This window comes from Chenopodium album, chromosome 13 (assembly GCF_948465745.1).
Source record: "Chenopodium album chromosome 13, dcCheAlbu1.1, whole genome shotgun sequence".
Lineage (NCBI taxonomy): Eukaryota > Viridiplantae > Streptophyta > Magnoliopsida > Caryophyllales > Amaranthaceae > Chenopodium > Chenopodium album.
The window spans coordinates 42,685,868-42,712,205 of NC_137846.1; the positions used below are offsets into that span (position 1 = coordinate 42,685,868).

At 36.1% G+C, this 26,338-nt stretch overlaps 1 protein-coding gene and 1 pseudogene across 1 annotated transcript; one reads left to right on the plus strand and one right to left on the minus strand.

Moving 5' to 3' along the window:
- The first annotated feature begins 526 nt into the window (after nucleotides 1-526).
- On the plus strand, nucleotides 527-10,072 carry LOC145575536 (tRNA-splicing endonuclease subunit Sen2-2 pseudogene; annotated as a pseudogene).
- A 769-nt stretch (nucleotides 10,073-10,841) lies between these two features.
- Nucleotides 10,842-14,524, minus strand: LOC145576674 (dolichol-phosphate mannosyltransferase subunit 1-like). The gene is made up of 5 exons (XM_081634392.1): nucleotides 14,365-14,524; nucleotides 12,482-12,581; nucleotides 12,352-12,385; nucleotides 12,202-12,278; nucleotides 10,842-11,520 (listed from the first exon to the last, which is right to left on the minus strand). The coding sequence occupies exons 1-5, from the start codon at nucleotides 14,460-14,462 to the stop codon at nucleotides 11,110-11,112; spliced, it is 720 nt and encodes a 239-aa protein (XP_081490518.1). The 5' UTR covers nucleotides 14,463-14,524; the 3' UTR covers nucleotides 10,842-11,109.
- Between the last annotated feature and the right edge of the window lie 11,814 nt (nucleotides 14,525-26,338).

Here is a 26,338-nt window from a genome sequence, read left to right on the forward strand (position 1 = left end):
CAATTTATACTCTTGATAATTCTTCATGGCAGCAGATCGAACGGTTTTTCGGGAGATTTTTTTGTGTCTGGGTTGTAGTGCTCGATTAATGTAATTGTTAAAGGCATCATTTTCGGCAAAAAGAAAAGGTTGTTAGGCATGTACTATCATTCTCCCAAGTTCATCCCTATCTCTCTCATAACTGTAAGTGAAGCCTTGTGGATGGAATTGAGAAATTTTGGGTTGGGTTGGATCACTAGAAGGTTCACTACATTTTTTTGCATGTCTACTAAGGTGTCCCGTCCCTAACTTGGTTTCGGCCGAGAAAATTTTCCTACAACTCTGACACCGGGCTTTCCGTCCATCTTTACTTAATTGATAATGTGCCCAAACTTCACTCTTTTGGTTGGTTTGGGCAAATTCCTCTTTGGTACACCACTCTAATAGGTTTGGAATTTGGGTGGGTGGATTGTTCACTCGACCCGGAGGCTTGTGTTTGGCTACCTTGGTTACTAGGAATAGAAAATTCATGTTGTGATCCGTATAAATGAGGTGAGAGTTGGGGTTGTTGAAATCCCGAACTAGGCATAGTCCAAGGATCCATATCATCCATTCGTTCGTGCCCTTTCGTGGCTTGGGGATGAAAGAAAAGGGTGGAAGTGTTTGGAAAGGGCATGTTAGGGGAGGGGGCATTGAAGTGTTTGGGTTTGGTGATTCCGTACGTTTTGACTTGTCTTTCCTAGAGGAGGAGGAAGCGTTCGGGTTTGATGCCATGATTAATATTTAATAATAATAACAATAAGTCAATAACAACAACAATAATAATACAAATAACAATAACAATAATAATAACAATTAACAGCTATAATAATAACAATAACAATAAGAATTAGTAAGTAGTTTTTATATAAATTAAGTTTTTAAAAATAATTATAATAATAATAACAATAGTAGATTACTTGGGTCAGTGAGATCCCAGGTAGGAGAGGTTAGGAACGACGTTGTCCTGAGCCCAAGTCCCGCCTTAGACAGATTTCACTAACAATCCAAATTATCCACAATAAAAATAGAAACTAGTTTTTATATAATTAAGTAGTTCCAAGAAAATATTTACAACAATAACAACAACAACAATAACAACAACAACAACAACAACAACAATAACAACAACAACAACAACAACAACAACAACAATAATAATAATAATAATAATAATAATAATAAAAAATTAAAATAAAGTTGAGTTAATTTAAATATAATTTTTTATTTTTTATTTTTATTTTATTTTTATTTTATTTTTTTTGTAGTAGTAGACTAGTAAATTTATAAAAGAGTAGGACTTTTTTTTTCCCCTTTGCACAAAAGAGAGTAGGATTGTAGGAATTAGAGAATAAGAGAATTAGATAATAAGAGAGGAGATGAGTTGATGAATTGTGAAAAATTTGGGTGGAAGAAATGAGGTATTTATAGGGTTTTTGGGTGGGAAAACAAGCCCAAAAACTAACCGTTTTATGGTCGTTTATGGCTGTTGGAAACGGCTAGTTTAACAGCTCTTTTGGCGCAGGCCGTTCCGTGCTGTGCAGGCGTGCCGACCCACGGGCTAGCCACCGTGCTGTCTGCCGTGCCCCGTGCCAAAATCACAGTTTGTGTTCACTGCACGGCCCATGGCCCACAGGTGGGCCGCCGTGCCGGGCACGTGCCCATCTTTAGTTGCAAATTAGGCAATGTAGGTAATTTCTGTAGTTTTTTTTTCATCTAAAATTGAAGAGATTTAATCTGTATCATTGTTCCTTTTACTATATTTTACCATGTTGTTTGATTATTTTGGATTGACATACGGTGACACAAATGTGTATACATGATTGAAAATCCCTCCATTTAAATTAGATTGCCCCGACTATTAAGCAGTGGGAAGGATTGTGGACTAGTGGTTGTTAAAATTTACGGCCACTCCAATGCATTTACTCTATGCAGAACCGAATGCTGCCAGAATTAATTGTTCGGTAACTATATTAGTTATGCCCACGCTTAATGCAGGATGATTTTCGATATCAGCTTCTTGTGGCTCTCATTATCTGTGATTAAAACTAAAATTTTGTCTTGCTGCACCAATGCAAGTATCCTACTTCTTAAAGGAAAGAGTTGACTGTTATTATGCCGATGTGTAGCTGTCGACATGTTTTGTTGCTACGAAAAGAAGAGCTAGTTACTTGAGTTAAAATTCCTAGAAAATTATCTTCAGTCACTATCTCTTAGGTTTCTCGTTAGAACTGCAGCTCCTACACTTTAGAGTTAAGGATTTTGTTAGTTTTTTTCATCTACAATCGATAAGAGTGAGAGAAATGGAGCTGGCCATCAAGGGGTGCCCCTGGTGGGTTAATGAATAGACTTGAAAATAAGATGAGATAATGTGCTTTGTTTGTTTCATCATAAAGCTGGCCATCAAGGGGTGCCCCTGGTGGGTTAATGAATAGACTTGAAAATAAGATGAGATAATGTGCTTTGTTTGTTTCATCATAAAAGTTGCTAATTTATAATATTCTTTTGCACATTGAAAAAAGGACTTGTTTTAAGGAATTTTTTTGGTTCTCAATAAAGTTTTTGTGTTTACTACTTTTCCTCCTGTATCGCTCATGTTATTTTTTACACTTGACTGACTTGATAACTATCCTTCATATGACAGATACCTTTTTCTTTGATTTTGAGATAAAATCTGTTTTTGAGCCTAATTTGTTGTTGGTTGGTTGTCATGACAATGGTTGTGGGTGGTTGTTTGAATGAGGTGGTGTTAGTTAATTGAGTTGTGGGGCGGCAAGTTAGGGGCTAGAATAACAGTAGGTTAATTGAATGGGGAAGTGTAGACACCCATTTGTGTCTCCCCAAAACCAAACCCTGTGATGAATACCTTTTGCGTCGAATGATTATCGAACGAGGTGAAAGTGTGAAAGGTCAAGTGTTGCGGTTGGTTTTTATTAAAAATTCTTTCTTTCTGTTTTCGGAAAATAATTCTATTTTATGAAAATAGCCAATCCAGTTTATTTTGGTCCACGACAAGGGTTCAATAATAGTGTAGTTGGATGGGGTTTGCAAAGAGCTTTCCAACGATATATTATAAGCCCAATTCCGATGAATAATGAGGAAGTTATGGCCAAAATACTAAACTGGGCCCGGTTTGATCTTTACATGCGGCCCGATGATCTAGGGGAGGGCCCAATGTTAATTATTATTCCTAAAGTTATTAGAATTAATTATAGTCTTCTAGAATTCTCTAGAAGGTTCTTTTAAGTCCTAATAGTATTAGAATTAATAATTATATTTTGATAAGTTTTACTTGGAATAAAATATTATTTTATGAAAAATACGATTTCAGTTTTCATACGGACTTTACAAGTCAATTTTGATTGATAAGTGGACTCCGTGTTTGAAAGCGCGTAGGAATCCAGGCTGTTGCCAAACGACAGGCCTGTCGCCAAGCGACAAGTCTGGTTTTGCGGCGACAGAGTGGAGTTTTATTCCTTATCAAATTCTACCTATTTCCGGACTGTTTTCTTATAAATAGGGTCCTGAACCTCCGGTTTTTCATAAACAAATCAACAATAAAGAATTCTCTCTAAGCTCTCATCTCTCTAGCTTTTTACAAACAAAATTCCGCATACACGAGATCTAGGAACACCTAGCCAAATTCGAAGTTGCCTTCGCCCTAGACGTGAAAGGTTATAATTTCTGAGGAAAGAGGTACGAGGCATCAAAGTATGTAATCTTATTGCTTTATTCTTGTAGAAATCATGTTTATTATTTATTAATTCCTAGCATCATGTTAGGATGTTTCTATTGCTTTCTAGCTAGTATCATGTTTAGGGTGCTTCCTATGCTTTCTAATATCATATCAATATCATGTTAGTATCATGCTAGGGCTAAAGCTTTGATCTTTATTGCCTAGTGACATGCTAGGATTTGTTATTAATCTTGTTAGTATCATGTCTAGGATCTTGCTATTATATTTATGCTTTATGCTTTAACATGATTATTTTGATTATGATTGTTGTTATGATTATTATGATGTTGCTTGATGATTATCATTGTTATTGCTTGATCACGCCTTTTATGCATGTTTAAAGGGAATTTGTACTCGTAATCACGCTTAATAAGATAATTAATAATCTTGTTTAGGCTAATATGATTATAATTCAAGTGATCGCCAATAATAGTTTTGTTTGTGCATTAAATTCAACCAACATAGATAAACAGGTTTAGGGTAAACCTAATGTTTGCATGTTAGTCAGAAAAGCGCACATGAATACGAGAAGAATGAAGTAGAGGCCTATTATTAGGGCAGGTTCAATCTCTTTTAGGTTGGATTTGTACCTTTCATCCCCGAACCCTATTTGGTTCAAGACCTTTTGGAGTTGACGATCTCTTGGATCGTTAAGGGGTGTAATCTTCACCTTGTGAACGGTTTACAAGTTCCTAAAACTTGTTGGCGACACTTTTGCTCTAGCTTCCTTCCTTTTGGACGCCACCATGCTTAAGTGTATGATCACAGTGGGGTTCAAGTTTGGGGTAATGCTTGAAATATTCCCTACAGGAATTATTTTCTTTCTTTGTTGCTGAAATGTGAAAAACCTATTTGGATGCAGCTTGTCATGACCTTCCCCAAGTATTATCTGTATAGCTTTTCATGATCTGGTTATGTCTGCTTCCCTGTTTCTGCATTTAGTGGTATATTGTAGATTAGTGAGGCGTTTTCTAATTACAGATAGCCTGGCATCTAATAGCATGGCATCTAAATAAGTATAGAAGATAGTTCGTAAGTCTTATCAAATTATTAGTTATTGTAAATCTAACTAGTTGGTTTCGAACATGAGTATTTTCAAGATCCCTTATCAACTGATCGTTCAGTTGATGATGTTTCTCTACTAACGGTTTTAATCACCAAACAACTTATGTTGTAAGGCCGCATGTTAACAAAGTCGTAGTAGTAGCACTTAAAGTATTATCTATGTCTAGAATGACACGGGGGTTGGGAGGGTCAGGCCGGCCGTTTTCAGGGGTAAAGGGAGGTGCCCGGTCGGTTTCCAGTGTACTTGGGGTTGGAGCTAGGGATTCACGATAGGGGAAGGCTAGGGGAGGGGGTGTGGCTGTTAGGGTTCTTTTTTTTCTTTTTTATTTACTTATTTTTTTATACAAAATAAATTGTACCAATTACGTATTATGGTTACCTGTTAAAACAGGTGATTGACTCAGTGTTGACCGGTTGAGCCTACTAGAGATAAACTCATATCAAAAGTGACACTATTAAATAATAATAATCAAAAGTTGAGACTATTTAATGTAAATTGGCCAAAGTAGGGATTGTTAAAGTGAATTTTTCCCTAAAAAAAAAAAAAAAAAAAAAAAAAAACGCAATTTGTTCGCTTTCAAATTCTTCAAATCTGGGTTGCTGAAGAACAGAGCAGCAGTTGCAGCTCGTTTAACCTGAAGAATTCCATAATATTTGTATGATTCTCTGTCTAAATTATTTGTATTTGCTTTCAAAATTTAATTTGAATATTAAATTTCGTAGCATTCCTATGTTTGACTCCCGTCGCATAATTTCATACTTTGCTTTTCTAGCTGTTTTTTGTTAGATTTTGTTGAAACCTGCTTCAATCATAGAGTTTTCTCCCTTTTTATCTGAAATTTTATGTAAATTCAACCTTAATAGTCCTCATAATTTTTTTTTTTTTTTTTTTTTTTTTTTTTTTTTGTTGCTAAAATCTACTTATTGATGTATGAATAATATGATGTGTAAATGTATTGATGAAATTCAATATCTTCTCTGTGAGTTAGACCCTCATTAATTTTTGGGTTTAGGAGATAAATTAATAATTGGTCGTGGGTTATAGTCTTAGTATAATAACACTTAATCTCATAATTAGTTAGATTTGTAGAGTTATTTTTTTTCCGGTTCCTTCGCGGAATCTATGAGATGCTCACTAAGGGGAAATATGAGATTTCCCATCTTCTCTAGTTTTCTCGTTTCTTTCTTTGCTTGAATAATGTCATCGTTTTTCCCTTGGGTTGGATTTTGTTTTGCTCGAGGACGAGCAAAAGTTTAGCTTGGGGGAATTTGATCCATGCCATTTATGGCACCTTTAGGCTATGTTTTCTTTATATTTCTATGCTCCTTTGTAGTCTTTTATGTCGTGTTTTTAGAGAATAATGCTCGATTCGCGTGTTTTTGTGTTAGTTTAGAGAAATGCATGCTTTTAATGGTTTTCTTATCATTTTATTCATTTCTCGGCTATTTCTCTAGCTTCTCCGTTTCTTTGTCTTGTTTTGTAGGTACGTCGCGGGCTATATGCATGGGAATTGAAAATAGCACCCACTAGGATCAATATGCACTTTTCGGAATTGAATTTGAGTTTGAAACAAAGGAAAACGAAGGATTGCAAAGTATCAAATAAGACCTTTGTGCATTGTTTTAGTCATATCTCAAGTTCTACAGATCGCATTAGGGTGATTCAAGTTGGGTTGGAAACTAGACTTGAAGAGCTTTGCAATGATAGGTCGCACGCCTTCATACGATTCTTAGATCGGAAGTTACAGCCTTCTGAAGTTGGCCCAGGAAAACTGCCGCGGGCGCGGGCTAAAGTACCCGCGGGCGCGGGGTTGCTGCTGCTCCAAAACTGCCGTATTTGGGCAGTAAACACCTGCGGTTGTCCCGAGGGCTCCCCGAGGGCGCGGGCCTTGGCCCCGCGGGCGCGGCTATCGGGCGCGTCATAAACGGCGCCATTTTGACGTGGGGAAAACTATGTCGTTGAACTAATCCTCCCTACGGTCAAAAAAATTTATAATCACTCAACTACCTAAATACAAGTATAGAGGTAAGTCAAGGGTCGAACCGCTAGGAACGGTTATGTTCAAGTATTTCTAATTAACGCCTAAGCTAGGTCGAAGTCTAAGGTGAAAGGTGACACTATTCTACTTCCTAAATCAAGAACCAAACAAATGAAACACTAGGGAATGGGGATCAACATGCATTCATGATAACCAAGCTAATTAGGGAGTCAAGCAATCTAAACAATGCAAAGACAAATAGTAGGAGCAATTAGGGGCATTCAACTAATCATCCTCACACTCTCTAACATAGATTTCTCTAGTGCTAAACAATATGAAGAAACATAATCAAATACTCAACTAATTATAATCAAACCGATATCAAGTGGTCATGTCAATCAATTCAATCATGCAATCAATGCTAGCAATCATGGTTAGCTACTCCAATCAAACTTATGCAACTTGCAAACCTCTATGAATCGATTTAATCACAACACAAGAACTACTCAAATTCCCAAATCAATCTCAATCCATCAATCACACATGTTTACCCAAACCCTAGCAAGTAAACTACTCAAGAAACATGATCAAATCTACTATCAACTATAGAGAACAAGAATCAACAAAATATCAAGAACAATTACTCTAATCAAACATCAAATATCAAAATCAAACCAAACAAACATCAAATTAAACAAAGCAATTGAATGAGATAGAGTTTAGAAATGCTCATTGATAATTAGGAATATCTCCAACACAATTGTCACACTTGCATCTTCAATCTCTCAATCACCATTGAAATTCTTCACTTTCTCTCTCTAAAACTACGCCTAAACTAGCCTAATCTAGAGATAGAAGCCCTCAACCTAAGAGAGAGAAAACTAAGCTGATTCTAAGGAATTACATGAATGAAGAATAAAGGAAACCAAAAACTATATAAACAAAAGGAGAAAAGAAGCTTAAAAATCGTAAAAGACCCGGAAACCCGCGCCCGCGGAGAAATCGGCCGCGCCCGCGAAGGGGAACGGACACCCCGATAGCCGCGCCCGCGGCTCAATCCCGCGCCCGCGGGGCCAAGGCCCGCGCCCTCGGGGAGCCCTCGGGACAACCGCGGGTGCTTACTGCCCAAATACGGCAGTTTTGGAGCAGCAGCAACCCCGCGCCCGCGGGTACTGTAGCCCGCGCCCGCGGCAGTTTTCTTGGGCCAACTTCAGAAGGCTGTAACTTCCGATCTAAGAATTGTATGAAGGCGTGCGACCTATCATTGGAAAGCTCTTCAAGTCTAGTTTCCAACCCAACTTGAATCACCCTAATCCGATCTGTAGAACTTGAGATATGACTAAAACAATGCACAAAGGTCCTATTTGATACTTTGCAATCCTTCGTTTTCCTTTGCTTCAAACTCAAATTCAATTCCGAAAAGTGCATATTGATCCTAGTGGGTGCTATTTTCAATTCCCATGCATATAGCCCGCGACGTACCTATAAAACAAGACAAAGAAACGGAGAAGCAAGAGAAATAGCCGAGAAATGAATAAAATGATAAGAAAACCATTAAAAGCATGCATTTCTCTAAACTAACACAAAAACACGCGAATCGAGCATTATTCTCTAAAAACACGACATAAAAGACTACAAAGGAGCATAGAAATATAAAGAAAACATAGCCTAAAGGTGCCATAAATGGCACGGATCAAATAGAAATGGGTCGTGGAAAGGAAAAGATGCAGAAGCAAAAGCTTTTGCAGAACCAATGTCGGGAATAGTTTCTGCACTTCAATCATCTCTACACACATCAGAATGCAAGGGATCGATATCTGGATGTAGTGTGCTTTTTGAAGCAAATACAGAACAATCTAAACTTCTGGACCGTGCATGTTTTGGTCGGGTTATTATGACCAACCAAAATGATACACACTGGTATGAATTTACATTACAAGAAGCTTTTTACTTGTGTTGGAAGTTCTTGATATAAAACAAGAGTGTTGGGAAAAATAAGAGAGAGAGAGAGAAAAATAAATGAAAGGGGAAAAGTCCCACATTGATTGGGGAGGAAGGTTTTTCCTTGTTTTTATAATGTAGTGCTTTAGCACTACTTAGTTGAGTGAGTTGGAGGTGTGTGTTACTCCACACACGCGCGCGCGCGCGCGCGCGCCGAGCCGGGCCGGGTCGGGTCGGGCTCGGGCCTCGGGTCTTGGGGAATGCGATGCGCGGGTGTGGGTCCTTGTTATCTTTTTGGAGAAATTTTATTTCCCTTTTCTTTGTTAAACAGAATATTCCTTTTTGTCTGTTGGGTTTATTCTTTTCTGACTGTTGTGAGAATTAATCAGCCATTAATTCCTTGATTGTAGCTGACTGATTAATTCCTTGTTTCTTGCCTCGGTTGTTGACTGACCAGATTAATCTGGTCGTTTTCTTGGCCAGATTCTTCCCACCTTTCATGCTTTCCGTTTTTCCTCTTCACCCTATAAATATTCGGTGGTTTTCTTAGCCAAAACACACAACACAATCAGTCTTCTCTCTTCTCTAAACACATGTTCTTTCTGTTCTGTTTTCTGGGCAAGTATTCTGAGTTCCAGTCGGGTTTGTGAGTGCACATAAACTCCGGCGCCGTGCTTATCCTGGAGGGCGACCGCAATTGTCTACTGCACCGGGAGGTAGCGCGGAATCGTCTTTTAGGTCAGTGGTTCTCCACGACGCGGCTATTGTCAGTTTGGTTCACGCATCAAGAGATAAGTTATTTCTGTTTTATTGCTTATTAGTATAACAACTTGTGCTATACATTGAAGTGTTTGAAGATTGTGGGAGGCAATGGTGTTGTGAAAACTTATGAGAACCTGTGGTACTTCATGATTTCAAAAGTTGAAAAGTTTCCTGAGTATTTCAAAGCATATGCCCATCTAAGAATGAAAAATTGGGTAGTTAGGTCAGGATCCCAATACGGTGTTGATTATGTTGCTTATCGCCACCATCCAGCATTGAAACATTCCAAATAAGCTGTTCTTGTACTGTCAGAAATAAATGGCATCTCCAGTGGACGGCTGAAGTTGTGGTCTAATTTGTATGGTACAATTCGGCTTTGTGGTGGTGTTGCTAAGACATTGCTAGGTTTACATGTTCTAGGCATCAGTAAAGACAATTCTCCAGTGTGTTTGGAGAATTATGAAATAGAATCGCGTATAATCTCCAGATGGATTCCAGAGAAAACTCATGAAAAGAAAACAGATTCTAAAATTTGTAGTGAAGCTAAAACGCATACTTGATATTTGAAGTGCTATTTTTTTTTTTTTTTTTTTTAATGTTAACTATAGCGTAGTAGGGTACTTTGTTTTAGATTCTACTAATCTATTCTGTAACTTATAGTTCTCTTTTAACATGAGTACCGAAGAGGTTGAAGCACCCCTCTGTTTAGCATTATTTGCATTGATCTTGTTTATCTCTAATTTTCTAAGACAGCCATTCAACAGCTTCATTACTTGTCTGTCTGTTGAGATCAACCCACATATCCACAATCGTGCTCACCTATTCATTTTGAGAATTCGATATAGTTTGCCCTCATCAGGTATTCTCTTACTAGGTCGATCTCTAATTGGCCCTCTTCCATGGTGTACCACACTTTCATTTCTCAACAATGTTGGTTATGTCGGTTTCTTAGCTGCACTAATGATATAGATTTGTCGTAGAACATAATCAGTCTCTGCGTATCGTAGTGAAGATTGTTTCCCATTGTTAACATTAACTTTGTTGTTGTAATTTATTCGTACAACTCAAGCCAGTATAGTTGTGAAGATTGTTTCCCATTGTTGACATTAACTTCGTTGTAATTTATTCGTACAACTCAAGTCAGCATATCAAGCCAGAGTGTGTATGAAATTGAAAGTTAAAAGAACAAATACAATTTAGGCAGAAGTTAGTTTGTAAGGAGTGGCCTGTATCACACATCATTTCACTGCAACAACCATCCTGTGCTTGAACTTTGCTACCCTCGAATAACTGTTTGGATAAATCAAGGTTGTAAGGATGTTGCATAATGGACCTTTCACATAAATGAACTTTTTCACCTTTATCTATACAGTAAAATATAAAGGTTAAATTAAAAAAGCATCCATAGTGGTACAAGCTAAAGTACTAGGGAAGTAACTTGACTGTAACACGATGCCCAATCATCGGAAACAAAACTGTATATCTTTAACCTAGCCCAGACCAGGGCAAAAATCTTCCACGAAAGGACAAGAAATTCTCTCCTGTTTAAAGTCTCATCATACACATTTGCAATGCCAAATCCCAGAAAAAAGCTGTTAATTACAGGTATTAAGTTGTGAACAGAAGATATACAAGGCCTTTCAAATACTCGACTATTTCAGATCCACCAAGTTTTGAGCTTCCATATACTCTATCAACAAATGTTATGGGAACCTCTTCAATATGATGGCCTTTTCTTGAAGCTCTGACAATCATCTCCATTTGAAATACATAACCTTTGCTGACACAAGAGCTGATGAGGTCTTCAAGAACAGATTTTCTGTAGAGCCGAAATGATCCAGTCAAATCTGAAACACCTGGCCAAAGAATAGTGTGTGCAAGTACATTTGCCCCCCTGCTAGTAAGCTTGCGCATAAGATTCCACCCATGTACACCACCACCGCTAACATATCGAGTTCCAGTTACTATACTTGCACCTGTATCCATCTGTTTCTTGATGAAACTTGGTAAATACTTTGGCTGTAAGAGAAATAAAAATAGAAAGTCAAGGCCGATTCAAGATTCTCAATACATAATTATCTATTAACACAGATAATTATGTCCAACAGCCAACCAGACATTCCGCTGTCAAGCAAGGCCTTTTCCATACTGCAAGGTAATTGCAAAAGGTTACGACCCAATAATTCTGTACTCAGCACTATTAGCTACTCTCTATAAACATGTTCCATTTCAAGTCAAATGGAAATACCAAACCTTCTTCCAAAAACACTCTAGCATTATGCTATATATGATAACGAACCAGAATTTGCAGCCTTTACAAACCAAAGATTTATCCAAGTATCTTTAGCTAGGGGATCAGACAATCGGCTACATTTGGTAATTGTGTGGCTATCCAGGACGAAAAAAATAAAACTGCACTCTAGCATGAAAGCTACGCTGATTAGCTATATGGTAATATGACAATGATCAAGGATTTATGGTGTTGGAAAACAAAAGAATTTTCCAATAAATAAAACCAAGCAATATAGTGACTTAGTAGTTGTCACGCTAAAACATAATCAAATTCTAGAGATAAGACTGATTCATAGTAATATTCTGCATTAATGTCCACGTAGAAGGAAAGAACGAAATTAATGTAGGCAAGATAAACTTGAATCCAAACTGGATCTATTTAACAAGCTACATTAATGTGAGACATACATGATGCGAGAGATCAGCGTCCATAATTACAACGAAATTGCCAGATGCATGCTTCAACCCATGAGCATATGCAGTTCCTGCAAAATCCATCGAATATGACATAGGTCTCTTCAATTTAACACCAACAACTCAACAAGTATAAAAGCCTACCTAGTCCAAGTTTCTTAGGTCTAGCTGCCAAAATCTGAATGGTTAAAAAGAAAATAAGTGATCAAAACAATAGGAGTAAACAAAATTGAGCATGTAAGTTGAAGGAGCAGAAATTATTTATGACACTTACTATTTGACCATCCCCGTATACTTGCTGTAATTGTTTAACAATTTCTTGAGTGCCATCTGGACTCCCATCATCCACCACAATTATTTCAAAGTCGATATCCCTACATACAGGATACCACAAACACTATCGTGAACATTGACTTCAGAAAGTTGCAAAGTGATATTATCATTTTCCATGACTCCTCAAAAGCTTAGACTCTCACATACAAGTTATCATAAGATGAATATTAAGAAAGAAAGAAAGATTGATGCATGCAAAAAATCCCAAGCCAACAAAGCTTCTAAATTTTGGCTTGGCCATTAAAGAAATCAAGAAAGTCCAACAACTGTGGTAAGTGACAGCACGGATAAAAGCTGGGTAGAAGTACTATGGTACTACTCTGTCTGCCAGAATAATCAGATGAAAAAACAAGGAGATTTCAAAATTAAGATCTTTCGTTGTTTGTATCATCGTATGTATGTTTATCATATTTTCTGAGCAGAAATTACTTCTTGTTCAAAAGGGCAAGTAAAATTGTTCCTAAGATAAGTTGAGCTCACTAAAATTTGCAACTTCACAGGAATTTAGGATCATAGTCGAAACTCTTGAAAGGCCTGATTTTCCACCTATTTTTATTTATGGGGGCATGCCTTTCTTACAGCTTGCGATACTATATTTCTTCATCACCTCCTTTTCCTCAAGTGAAAAGGAGTACAGAAAATTCAGTTTTACAATGGACATTTAGCATCATCATAGCTTAGAGCTACTAAAATCCAAGACTCTCTTCCCTTCTCTGCTGGACCAGTATAAACTAAAGGAAAACAGGAAACATATAGATGAAAAGAGAGCAGCAAATCGGAAAAGCATTTTGTAGTATACAACATATAACAAACCACATAGTTTACATTAGACAGCTTCAATTTACAAGGAAGATAACTTAATACAAACTTATTCATATGAGTATATTAACATGTTCTCTTTTATATAACTAACATCAGTAAGTATGATCCGTCATACGATCCTAGCTTATCAGCCTGGCAACAATAAGGCTGATATTAACTTCTTCCCCTCACACCTTTGCCATAAAACTGAGCTTCAGGCAGAACCAATCAACCAATTTCTGTTACAATAAAATTCTCCCCTAAATTTACAGGTACAAAATCATGAACAAAAGGTACCAGCATACCACAATTACAAATGCAGCAATAAAACTCAACCAACTAGTTTTCAAATATCAAAACGGGACGACAACAACCATCAACAATCTATATACAATGAACTCCATTTGACAACCTACAGATCATGAATCAAATCCTGACCCGCCTTACAGAGTCGCACCCCTAAGACTGTGTCAATACGAGTACCGAACCCAAGATGCTGGGAGGGTACACTTAAATGTCCCAATATTCCAAAACAAAAACAACTATAAACCCGGATTTTCGAAATGGATTCAACCTGGAACCTCCCCTCAGATTTTACACATACACAATATTAAAAAAATAAAAATAAATAAATAAAAAGGCCTTAACCCCTCAAATTCAATAAATCAGACATCCAATAATCCTCAAAATTCTCTTAATTACTTGCATTCCTAATTCCCTCAAAATTAAACTAGTAAATAACAATTATTCAAAAAAAAAAAAAAAAAAAAAAAGAACCTAGTAAATAACAATAATCTCATCAAAACTGTTACGAGTTCATCGGTGATCACATGACGATCTGACTTCTAATCGGATCAACAATCAAAATTACATAATTCCAGCAACTAAATCTCAATTAATACAAAATTACATGAATAAAATGTATTACAACATCTAAATTAAAAAATGCGCATAATTTTTCTATAATAAAAGCCAAATCAAGCAGAAATTAGAAAGACGAAAAAGGGGAAAAGGGATGATTACTTGAGATGTTTGAAGATGAGGTATACAACGAGGGCAATGTTAAGACGTTCGTTGTAAGTAGGGACGATTATACTGAATTTATTCTTCTCTTGCGCCATTTTTGGGTTGGAGGATGAACCCTAGAATTCTCGATCACTTCAAACCTTAATGCGGGAACAATGGTTCAAGTTTGAGTTTTGACTTTACTACTCTACTTTTTCGTACTGTAACAATATTAGCACTTTGGGCTGTTTTCTTCAAATTATTTTCAGTCCAATTCAGTTTCAATGATTTTAGTTCATTTCAATTCAGTTCTTAACTTCCTTCTCTCATAAAATATTCAGTTCAGCTCCAATAAGTTCAGTTCAATCAATCAGAAAAGGCCTTTTTGTGTCAAATTTAGATAGAGGTGATCATTTGCGGGCTTGGACGGGTAGCGGGCCGGGCCTATGCTTATTTTTTTGTCCAACGGGCTTTATGTAGCAAACCCAAACCCTTTTATGCGGGCTTGATACTTTGTCCGTGCCCGCTTGTTAAACGGGCCGGGCTTGCCCGCGGGCTAACGGGCCTTAATTTTTGTTTTACTTTTTATAACACTAACTAATCTTTTTATTATTTACTTGTGCTAAAATTATTTTGGTGTAGTTGTCTTATAATTTTTGTTCACAAATGATAATAGAAATTAAAAAAAAGTTGAAACTATAACATATGTTATAAATATATGTAAGACAAAACTTATTTAATAAGTGTTAATGATAAACTATAAAATTAAAATGAGTAATTGTAAATAATAAAAGCTTATAGTTCAATATAATCTCTTTGGATTTATTTTCAAAAAATAGGCAAAGTATGTCATAACTAACTAAATAAGATTATTAAAATAAGAATGTTATTATTATTATTATAATAATTATTATTATTACTATATATTAATAAACGGGCCGGGCGGGCTAGCCCGCGATACATATTTCTTGTCCATACCCGCCCATTTATGTTAACGGGCCGGGCCTAGCCTGTCCAAATATCCAAATTTTTTCAAAAAGGTTGTCCAAGCCCGCCCTTTTTGCGGGCCGGGTTGGGCGGGCTTAGCGGGCCGTCCCGCCCATGAACAGCTCTAAATTTAGATTAACAGAACAAAGGGTACGAAATTAGAAAAATTGAAAAGAATAATCCCACCTTTGACATATCTGCTCAAAATAATTTCACCTTCGCGTATTCTAGAAATAATCCCACCTTATACGTCCATCTTCTCAAAATGAGCCTTTTTACCTACAACCATATCTATAGGTAAATTTTTTGTTTTTTTTTTCAAATAATAAAAAATCCCCTAACACCCTAACCCAGCCCCACCCCACCATAGGCACCGTCTGTCCCCCATCGACGACAGTTTAACCTTCGGCACCCCTGCCCCACTATTACCGGCGAAACCCTCCTTCCCTCCTTCTCCCTCCCTGAAAACCATCCCAACCACCGCAAATCACAACCTAGCCTCACATCTCTAACATCGCAACCACCTCCGTCACTCCAAAAAACCAATTTCGCACACCAGCCTCTTCGAACCACTGCAAATACCAACCGAACCACCTGAAACCCCACCTAAATTGGTTGATGTCTAGGATCAGCAGCGACATCACCAATAATTTAAGCTCGATCGTGGCTGTTCAAATCATCAATCAAATCACAGCCGCATAATTTCATTAATCTGTTCTGATTATTTGGCCATATGGGGTTGAATTGGAGCTTGTAGCTGCGATTTGTGGGGGGTGTTATGGGCTAAAATGGTGTTGACGGTGGTAGCAATGTTGCTGGCTGCGGTTTTGAAGGCTGTCGTGTTGGGAGGTTTGGGTAATTGTGGAGTTAGTGAAGTGGTGGTTATTGTGGGGTATGTTGGACGAATTTGGAGGTGGTGCGGTGGTTGATTTATGCGGCAGTAGCTGATTGGTGTGGGGTTGTTGGTGTGGCTGGGTGAAGCAGGGGAGTTAAGAGGGGTTGTGATTGGTGAGTGCGGCTTGGTGGTGTTGGAGTGTGCTGGTGGTTAATTCGGTGTGGGAGGTGAAGGTTGCTGCTTGATGATGGTGGAGCGGCGTTGCTGCCTGATTGTTGTGGCGAATCTGGGAAGACGGTGGTTAGGTATGGTTGTTTTGGCGAGTAGTTGGGTCCAGTTGTGCCGGTGAGTGGCTAGGTTCGCTTGGTTAGTGGGGCTGCTCCAGCGAGGCATTTACTCCGGCAGGAGTAGGAAGAAGAAGGGATTTTTTTTATTCTTTAATTTTTTAAAAAAATTATATATAAATCCCAATTAAAAGGTGACACGTGTCAAATTACCTTTTAAAACAGGTTACCAATTCAATCAATCGGTCAATAAATGAAAAGGGATCATTTTGAGATAATGGGGGTATAAGGTGGGATTATCTCTAGAATACGCAAAGTTGGGATTATTTTGAGCAGATGTGCGAAAGGTGGAATTATTCTTTTTAAATTTTCCTTCTAAATTTACAATTGCAACAATAAATCTAAACTCGGTATTCGGGTCAAATTCGATTTGAATCAATTTAAGTTTCGGGTCAGAGTCATGTCGGCTCAATCTAGCCTCTTGTTTGGGTTTAGGACTTTAGGTTTGGGCAGTATCAAGTTCAATCCAAGTTAATCAAGTCGTTTACCCCTTCGAGTGTTAGTTGAATTCATATCAAGTTAGATTCAAATCGATCGGGTTTAAATTAGAGTTTGGATCAATTAATCATCAGGACATAAAAAAGTTCAAGTTGAGTCATTTTTGGTTCGGGTTTGATTAATATAAAGTTAGATTGAGCTAGAGTAATAGTTGCATTTTCCTTGATTTTACCAAATATTATTACAATATTGTCGTGCTATTTATCCAAAATTATACTCTATGCTTGTATCTATAACATATACTTTCCTGTTTTTTTTAGTTGACACATTTTCTATTATCACGCTTGCCAACGCATGTTTTTAACGATTCATATCTCTTATTATAATATTATAAAATTATAAAAGGTGGATATTAATAAAATATACATTGAAACGAATCACATAAGATCCCACATGAATATGTTTTATCGTATCTATAAACCACAAAAGCAAGTCAAAGCGTGTTGTGTGAATAGTGTAAAAGTCAAACAGTGTCAACTAAAAAAACGGAGGAAGTATATAAGTCCAAAAATACCAAAATCACTATTCCAATTTCATTACTCCTTATGAATAGTGAGTTACCAACTTTGCCCTTTGCCACCTTAGCTTAATTACCTATTTTACTTAGGTTAGTTTTGTTTGTTTTGTTTTTAACACCTGGCCTACCTTAGCTTGCTTTATTATCCAGCAATTTGTTGTGTTGTGCCATGTCGATATTTCCTCTTTCTTTATTAGTTATGTTTTCCACCTTTTCTTTGCATTTTTCCTTTGCTTAATTCGTTTGTTTTTTAGTGTTGATTGTTCGATGGCGTGGCTGTATGGAGCTCGTGTTGCTGCCGCTCAGGATCTGGTTGGTGTGTTTTTTTTCAATTTAGTTGTTATTGTGTGTGTAGTAATTATTTTCTGATTATGATTATGGTTAATTGGGTTAAATTGGTGTTTTTATGGGAATTTTGGTTCAATTTGTTATGTAATTAGGGCCTGATTTGGTTCATTTGGCTAATTAATGGGTGTAATTGTAAATCGAAATTGGTTTTGGATTTCTTACTGTTTATGAATAGTTTAGTTGTTATTTCTAAAATTATTTAACAACATGACAACTGTAGACACCTACTTTTGGCCTCTTGTCCCGACAGGAAGTGCGATGATGTTACAAAAATCCGTTCTTCATGCTAGATCAAAGTTGAAGTGTTTATGGACTATGAAATGCATTATGAAGTAAAGTAAAACCCATATTTGAGACCAATTACCTTAGAGCCTTGTCTGATTACTAATTAGGCCTAAAACATGCTCATACATGTTTAAACTTGATTAATAACGGACCCAAATGCGTCAAATGCAATGATTGGATCCAATGGATCTTACATTGTTAAAAACCGAGCCAATCAGATAAACCAACCATCAAATTTCTATTCAAGTCCAACACAGATGGATAGCCCTTTCAAAGATCTTTCCAACGGTATATTAAAAGCCCAATTCCGAGTTAAAACGAAGAAGTTATGATCAAAACACTAAACCGGGCCCTAAAACCGACACCCTTGCACTCCAACGAACATATCTTTTGATCCATAACATATTTTAACCTAATTCTAACAGCATTGGAAAGTAGACATTTATATCTTTCCAATGATATCTGACACGCCTTAATCCGACTTCGCAATCAAAAGTTATGGAAGTTTTAAAAACGCGTTTTCGTATAAGGCAAACCGCACTGAGCTCAACTCAGTGAGTTGCGCGCGCTAGCATTGAGATGCGCGCGGCACCCAGCGCAACTCGTGTTCCACCTGAAGGTGCGGCTCTAAAACCCTAAACCTAGATTCCTACGCCTATAAATAGGGGTCTTCGTTCAACCCTAAAAGGAACGGAAAAATCAGAATTTTAACCCTAGCATTCTCAAAACTCTAATCTCTCAAGTTCTCTTACTATCATACTACTTTTCTTCACTCTTCCTAAATACTTTCCAACCCTAATTGAATACATTGAAATCCTTGGAGGTACAAAGAAGAAAGAAAATCCATAAACGCATTAAACGAAGATTTAACATAAAAGAAGAACGGTTAGTTTCCTGAGCACTTAGATAAATCACTTTTCTTTTATTGTTTAAATAATTTTAATTGAATAAATAGTGTTGTTTGATCACTTTAAACAAACTTTTAATTAATTTAATTCACATAGTATTCTTGTGTTAATCAAGACTAGAATTTGAATAATTAATTGATTGTTTTATCACTTAAGTCAAGGCAAATATCATTATTTATTTCTTGTTCTTTTCACGAATTTGAATAACAAAAGAATAACGACTTTTGCAATGTAATTCCTACGTGATTAACATTTGTAAATAAAATCAACTAACTTAGTTTTTAGGAGCCACGTTGCATATATTGTTTGGTGACGAAATTGTGAAAAAGGAAAAGCTAGTAGAGGTCGCACTAGGGGTAGAATAGCGATTCCTCCCTAAAAGGAACGTTATTTTAGTACCCTCGCTCCCGAACTCATTTCTGATACACGTAGACCAATTTGGACATGGGTAAACTTACGATTCGTGCTAAGTATCCCTTGAATTCTACTTGGGAGAAAGGCATGAACGAGGTTTATGAGTTTTCCTAAAACTCATTGGCGACTCATTACTTGTTTCTTATAAAAAAGCGTAATGATAGGATCAACTCTAATTCAAGGTCCCCCAAATAGTCAGGAATTCAAATCCTAATACACCCTAACAAGTGTAAAGTCCTAGTCTTTTAAAGGGCCATGGGCATTTAAGGAGAAGGATCTCCTACGATGGGCACACCCTCCTTACAACAACATTTTTAAAACAATATTAATTGTCCAAATATATAAGACATAAACTCTCTATTATAAGAGAAAATACAAGTTTATAGCCTTGATAAATAATTTATGTTTATCAAGGGGTATTTATGTAACTGACAACTAACTAGTGTTAATTGTTGTTAGTTGCTTTCATCCTCTCCCTTGATTTTCTCTCTCCTCCTTCAAGCTTCAATTTCAATAGTAGAAAATGTGCATTTCACTACAACATCGAGCTAGACGAAAGCAATGGAGAAAATGTCATTTGATAAACGTAAATTATTTATCAAGGTTATAAACTTCTGTTTAGGGTTAACCATACCCTCTATTTCTCCCATTGAAGTTCGGGTTTTCGTTTAATTTCGGTGGCAAAGCCGTCGGTAATGGTGGTGCAAAGCCGAAATCAATGGAGGATTAACTCACCTACCCTCTAGGTTTAACCCTGCCCTTTATTTCTCTCTTTGTTATTTGGGTTTTTGTTGAATTTTGGCGGCAAATCCGCCGGAAATGGTGGTGCTCACGGAATCAAACAACTTGGAAAGAAGATGAAAATGGGTGTGGATTGGAAGAAGGTGATGAATAGTAGTTAATAGTGACTTAACACCGTTAACTACAAAAATTCTGTCAACATTATTACCATGGCCCACAAATAGTAAATATATATATTTTTATAATTAAAAAACACAAAGTTCAAAGCAACTTATTTACAAAAATTCATTTGATAAACAAATTTTATTTATCAAGGTGATAAACTGGATTTTGCTCCTACTATAAGCAAGTTACCCAGAACTACATTAAACTAATAACTTACCCACAAAATAAATAATGGTTATCCCACCTCATATAATACATGAATATTAAAGACACTAATAAATTTACTGCCTTTGAAACTAAATTCAATCAACACACCTTAATGTTACATATTTTTAAACAAGATAAATTATACTCTCTCTTTCTATGCCCGAATGTTTATCATTTTTGCCATTTTGGGTGGCCCTATATGTTTGTCACATTTCATATTATTATATTTATTAAGATACATAAAAAAGATGTTTCAAAAAAAAAAAAAGATACATAAAAAAGACTTTTATACCTTCATTTTTTTTGTCATTTTAAAGTCCTCTTCCTATTCCTTCAAAAAAAGGCCTCTTCCTATTTTACCCTAACATTTACCATAAAAATTGTGCTAACTTTTCACTAGTTTAATTTTTTACACTCTTGAATCTCTCTATTTCTCTTTCCCATGTACTTTAATTACTTTTTTTAATTGGGAATTTCTCTTTTTCACCCTTTTATTACTTTATTGATGGGGAATTTCACTTTCTCATTTGTTTGTTTTTCACACATATTTGTTTAATGTTTGTTTTTCACATTTACACATTAAAACATTTACTTTTTTTTCAACACGCATTAATATTACAAACATTAACAGGAAATTCTCTTTGGTAAACCTCTAATTTTTAACATTCTCAATGGTGAATTGTAAAAAAAGTTATTATCCTTGGTAAACTATATTTTAAAAAATTAAGTCATTGGTAACATTAATGATAGTTATTAGGGATTCTTTAACATTGGTTAACATTTCTAAGTAAAAAAATGCTATGATGCCTAAAATACCCCCATTTAATTTGCCCCATCTACATATGTCAAATCATTTGGAGAGTTTAAACGTTCAGGCTTCTCTTCATCTTCATTCTTCATCCTTCGACATTGTTGATTGCTCATCTTCTCAAAATTGCACTTCGTTTTTGTCCTTGAAAAATCTAGGGCTATTTTCAACTTTGATCTGGGCTACTGTTTGTAGTTGGTAGTGGTAATTGAACACGGTTTGAGTGACAATTGAAGACGGTGTGAGGGATTTTGTTCAGGAATTCTAGGTTGTTGAATTCGTGTTTGGGTAAGACGATCGGCATCAGAGTTCAAACTTTTTGGGAAATATACCACCATTTAGTCTAAATTGAAGCCAGACATGTATTTTTTGTAGTTAACGTTTTGCTATGCTCTGTTTTTTTTAATAAGTTTAGTGGGGTTGGATATGAAATGTTGTTGATGGTATTGGTTATTTTTGTTTGATTGATTATGTTAATTGTTAAAGTTGACCTTTTTATTTGTTTAGGGTTCTGATTATTAGGTAATTGTTGTTTATTGTTGGATTGGTATGCTATTTTAGGGCAGATTCTTATACATTTATTTGTTGGATGTTCTTTGGTTTGATTGATGCAGAATGGTTGACAAAATTGTTCAGCAGTTTCAATATAGGGGTAGAGATGTGTCTATTATGGTTGACGATGTTGATAAGGTTAATTTGATAGACCTTATTATAAAGTATTGGGAAAAAACTAAGGAGAATAATGTTGAAACACCCCAACGTCCCACTTTTCAGTATGTGTATAAAATGAAGCATGTTAAACTTGAAAGTGGTGCTGATCTCATGAAGATGTTTGTTAATTCGGCTGACAAAATGGAGATATACATATGGGTTGGAGATGGTCTAAAGGATGTTAAGGTTGTTGCAGCTGCAAGATCACTAATGGCTGGAAAGCAATCAGTAGTTGAACCAGTAGCTAAGCCAGTAGTTGAACCAGTTGTTAGCAATAGGAAAAAACTCACACCTAGGAAGAAAAAACAACCTGAGTTGGTGGAAGCTAAAGTTGTTAGTAAGGCTGACTTTGATAGACATGTTAAGGCATTAGGTAAATCAAACATTGTGAGTGAACCTGAGATTCTAAATTATGACCCAGATGAAACTTGGGTTGAGAGGGAAGCAGAGATGGAAGCAAACCCTCAACCTAAGGGTAGAGGGAAGGGGAGAGGGAATGAAAGAGGGAGAGGGAGAGGGAGAGCTTCTGAGAGAGGGAGAGGGAGTGGTAGGAGTAGAGGGAGAGGTTCTGACAGAGGGAGGGGAAGAGGGAATGCCTTAGAGTCATGGTTCAACATTTCCCCTACTCCATGGCAGACCAACCAACCTAACCAAACTGATGAACCAAACCAAAGTAATGATATTCTTGCAAATGAATACCAGATGCCCCATGACATCATCACACAAGACAGTCAAGCCCAACCACATACCCAATCTTTGATACCTCCATTGCAAAACATAGGTGAGTTTGGTACTAGGGATAATTCAGGTGAGGGTGATTCTTCTAAGTCCTCTAGAGTGTCAGCCTTTTTTCAAAAGAGATTTCCTAGGACAAGTGGTAAGAGAAAGGGGATTGTGATTAACACTAGTGCAAGTGGAGGAGGGAGTGAACAACAACTAGCGGAACAGAATAGGATCGAGAAGGACTCTGTCTGTTAACTTAAGTGAAGATGATATGGATACTAATCTGGTGCCATTTGAGGATGATGGCTACATCTCTACTGGAAGGTCTGATGAAGATTTGAGTGATGAGTCAGAAGATGTGAGTTTAGAGGATAAAGAAGACTTACCTAAGGATGAGTATGGGCCCATGATTGAAGACATCTATGACCCTTTTGAAGATGAACATTTTGAGTGTGAGAATGAACTAGACACTTATCTAACCAAGTTGTACAACAATGGAGAAGTGTATAAGGATGAGGGATTTGGGAAGATAGTTTTAAAGCCTTGGCAGCTGTTCATGGACAAACAACACCTTAGGGATAGGAAGACCTGCTAGGAACAGGAGGAGGGAAGAGGGTGAGCAAGCAAAAGGGAAGAGGTACATGACTGTAAGATGTGGAAAATGCCAACAATTTGGGCATAACTTAAAGACATGCCAAGTGGCTTGACTGGAAAGACAAGGCTGCCTTAGGTGAAACCTCAACTGCTCAGCCCAAAGAAAAGCAAGCAAAAAAGCAGAAAAAGGAGTATCAATGAACCAACCACAACCAGCAAAAGTGGCATCATCTTCACAGCCATTAAAAGTCTCACCAAGGTTAAAGAAAGCTAAGGGAGGTGTCTCAGCATCATAGCCTGCATCTTAATGTCTTAGGAATATTTGTTCAAAACAGTGCATGGATTTTGAAGTATTTATTTTGCTTCTTAGTTAACTGTATGTGTCACACATTCATATGGTGTGTTTTTTGGATAGATTATGGGTTAATGTAATCTTTTGCTTTTGACAATTCTTAATGAAATATAAGCAATATTATTAAGTAAAGACATTGCAAAAACTCATACATTGTGCACAAAAGTAGTAGTACCAATTTTATTCAACCATTTGCATAACCAAGTACATCAGTTTTAATTCATACCCCTAAAACATAACCTTCAACATCAACATTCTAATTCACCATACTAATCCTAATCTAATTCATCAGTTCGCAACAACAAATAACATTACAAAATACATAATCAAAGCCATCTTCACAATTAATTTGATGAAGTTCTCCAATTCATCCAGCCTTGAATTAACAGCAACAAGAGCACCTTGTTCAACCTCTAATTTGTCACCAACCCTGATTATATCCCGCTCCTTCAATCAACTGAAAAAATCGCATGCCCTGCACTTGAAAAATAGTCTTCTAGGGTTATTCGTGGTCTCTGAAACCATCACTGCAGCAACTTGGGGGGGGGGGGGGACACAATCGCAACACACATGCTTAACCCAAGCAATCCAATTGTCCATGGTGATTGCCTTAGCTGAGGAAGATGACCGAGTGTACTTCATGATATCAGAGAGAATTTGGGGAAAATCGTGAAAATTAGGGTTTGTATAAAAAGGGGGAAATCGATTAGGGATATATAAGAAGGAGGAAATCGATTTGGAGGGAAAGTCAGATTTGTTAATAGGGTTAAATTTGTCATTAGGTCATTAGTTAACCATGGTTAAGCTTAAAATCCCTAATAACTATCATTAATGTTACCAATGACTTAATTTTTTAAAATATAGTTTACCAAGGATAATAATTTTTTTTACAATTCACCATTGAGAATTTTAAAAATTAGAGGTTTACCAAAAAGAATTTCCCAACATTAACATTTGTAATTAAACATTTGTTTTTCACACACATTAAAATTACAAACAAAAGCATTTGTAATTAAACATTTGTTTTCCACATACTTTAATGTTTGTTATGTTATTATTAATAACAAACATTTATTTTCCATACACATTATTATCTACATATAATCAAAGGTAGACAGAATTAATAATATGTTGTTTTTTTTTTTGGTGATGAGAAATAATAATATGTAGTTTATAAATCAAAATATGATAAAGAAGTATATACCAAGGGTGGACTTGTGTACCGGGGAAAAGATGATCGGCCGACTTCAATTGTCAATTATGATTGATTATTAGAACGTTAAATGGTTTCAAATCGCGACAAAAAATGTTTCGGTTATAGAAATAAGAAACCACCGAGATTATTTAATTGGTACATCCATGTCTAAATTCAAAAATAAATAAATAAAAAAGTTTAAAATTCAATTGAATGTTTTCAATAATAATATATGATTATCTTAATTTGTTTAGAATATACTTGAAATTATAGTTTGTACAAATCAGATTCAACAATCCTCATAATTAAGCATAAATGCTCACTATAAACAAACACTATCACCAATCTAAATCAATAAAAAATGTTAATATTAAGACAGTGTACATTAAAGGGCAATAATGTTGGTTCCTAGTGCTCATTGAGCCGATACGGGGTTGTCAATATTGCGTATGAATTATAGACTTTCTACATCTCATCCAATTGTCACAGGTTTTAACTTGCGTCGCGGATTACGACCTAAGCATTGACAGTTATACTGACCACATTTGTAACTGCCTATGATTAGCACACTTGTTCTGCTTTGATGTCTCATTGTAGGACTCTTGCCTTCAAAGGTGGGGTAGGCGCTTTGGGATAGAAATCTTATACAAGTGAATTCAAATAAATCAAAATTAAATAAATTATATTATATTTATTTATAATTAACAAATTACATAAAACTACGTATATATAATATTGGACATTATTGACAATTATAATTTGATATTGATAAATTATTCATAATTTTATATGACTTTTCTTATATTAAATAATTCAATATTAAACAACTTATTATTTACGAAGTATTTATCTTTTAAATATTTATAATAAGTATTTGTTTTACAAAAATAAGTGAGAAAAATTGACCCCATTACATTGAATATAGATCCGCCCTTGGGTGAAAAACTAAAATTTGATTTTATATACAAAATAAAAGTTTATTGATAGGACCGTAAAAGTATATTATTTTTATATATTAAACTCTTGATTTTATATTGGCATTTGATAATTTAAGAGTATAATAAGTAATTTTCTTTCCTAGACATGAGTTACTACTATTTTATTTATTTGTTTGCAGGAAAGAAAATATCGGCATCAAATTGCATTCTACGCCACTTTGATTAAGAGAAGCAAAATTTACAAGCCAGTTGACTCTCAAATATTTCAAGCCCAATATTGTTTTATTGTGTAGGCTATTACATTTGGGCCTTGAATGAAAATATCTTCCTACTTAGCTGAGTGAAGAAAAGAGGCAGCAAGAACAATTCTCCTTGCGGTAAAGCATAGAGTTCTTCACCGACTTTCACGGAGAACAAACAGT

Excerpts from the sequence above, each read along its gene's own strand:
- LOC145576674 (XM_081634392.1), bottom strand. The coding sequence starts at position 14,462 with ATGGCGCAAGAGAAGAATAAATTCAGTATAATCGTCCCTACTTACAAC. Across the intron at positions 12,582-14,364 it reads CTCATCTTCAAACATCTCAA|GGATATCGACTTTGAAATAA; the intron begins GTAATCATCCCT and ends TCCTGTATGTAG. Across the intron at positions 12,279-12,351 it reads ACCTAAGAAACTTGGACTAG|GAACTGCATATGCTCATGGG; the intron begins GTAGGCTTTTAT and ends TGGATTTTGCAG.